The 805-nt window shown below is 46.2% G+C and overlaps 1 protein-coding gene across 1 annotated transcript in view; it reads right to left on the reverse strand.

Moving 5' to 3' along the window:
* Nucleotides 1-285: 285 nt before the first annotated feature.
* Nucleotides 286-805, reverse strand: part of RPS18 (ribosomal protein S18) — a 4,338-nt gene continuing 3,818 nt past the window's right edge. The window contains exons 2-3 of the mRNA XM_005431477.3: nucleotides 522-613; nucleotides 286-410 (exon numbers count right to left, since the gene is read on the reverse strand). Coding sequence (XP_005431534.3) covers nucleotides 335-410; nucleotides 522-613 — 168 coding nt within the window. The 3' untranslated portion in view covers nucleotides 286-334. The remainder of the gene's footprint in view (nucleotides 411-521; nucleotides 614-805) is intronic.

Genomic DNA, 805 nt, shown 5'->3' on the forward strand with positions numbered 1-805 from the left:
CCCGATTTTTTCCCCTCATTTTCCCGATTTTTTCCCCTCATTTTCCCGATTTTTTCCCCCTCATTTTCCCCGATTTTTTCCCCTCATTTTCCCGATTTTTTTCCCCTCATTTTCCCCGATTTTTTCCCTCGTTTTTTCCCGATTTTTTCCCTCTCATTTTTCCCGATTTTTTTCCTTCATTTTCCCCGATTTTTTTCCCTCATTTTTTCCCAATTTCTTCCCTCATTTTTCCCGATTTTTTCCCCTCATTTTCCCCCTCATTCCCCCCCAAAACAATTCCACTCATTGACTCCACAAAATCTCCATTTTTATTCCCGGAATTCCCCAAAATTCCTCATTTTTTCTTGGACACGCCCACGGTGCGGCCGCGCCTCCCGGTGGTCTTGGTGTGCTGCCCCCTCACCCTGAGCCTGCAAGGAGAAAAACGGAGAAAAATTCCCATTTAGCCCCAAAATTCGGGAGGTTTTGGGCAATTCCAGCTTCGGGGATTTTGGGGATTTGACCAAAATCGCCGTTTTTACCCCCAGAAGTGGCGCAGGCCGCGGTGGGCGCGGATTTTCTTCAGGCGCTCCAGGTCCTCGCGCAGCTTGTTGTCCAAACCGTTGGCCAGGACCTGGGGGAAAATGGGGGGAAAATGGGGAAAAATGGTAAAAAAGGGGAAATTGTGGGGAAAAAAGGAAAAATATTGGGGGAAAATATTGGGGAAAATGGGAGAAAATGGGGAAAAAAAGGGGGGAAAATGGGGAAAATTGTAAAAAATTAGGGGGAAATAAAATGGGGGGAAAACGGGAAAAAATGGTAAATG

Source organism: Geospiza fortis, unplaced genomic scaffold, assembly GCF_000277835.1.
Source record: "Geospiza fortis unplaced genomic scaffold, GeoFor_1.0 scaffold963, whole genome shotgun sequence".
NCBI lineage: Eukaryota > Metazoa > Chordata > Aves > Passeriformes > Thraupidae > Geospiza > Geospiza fortis.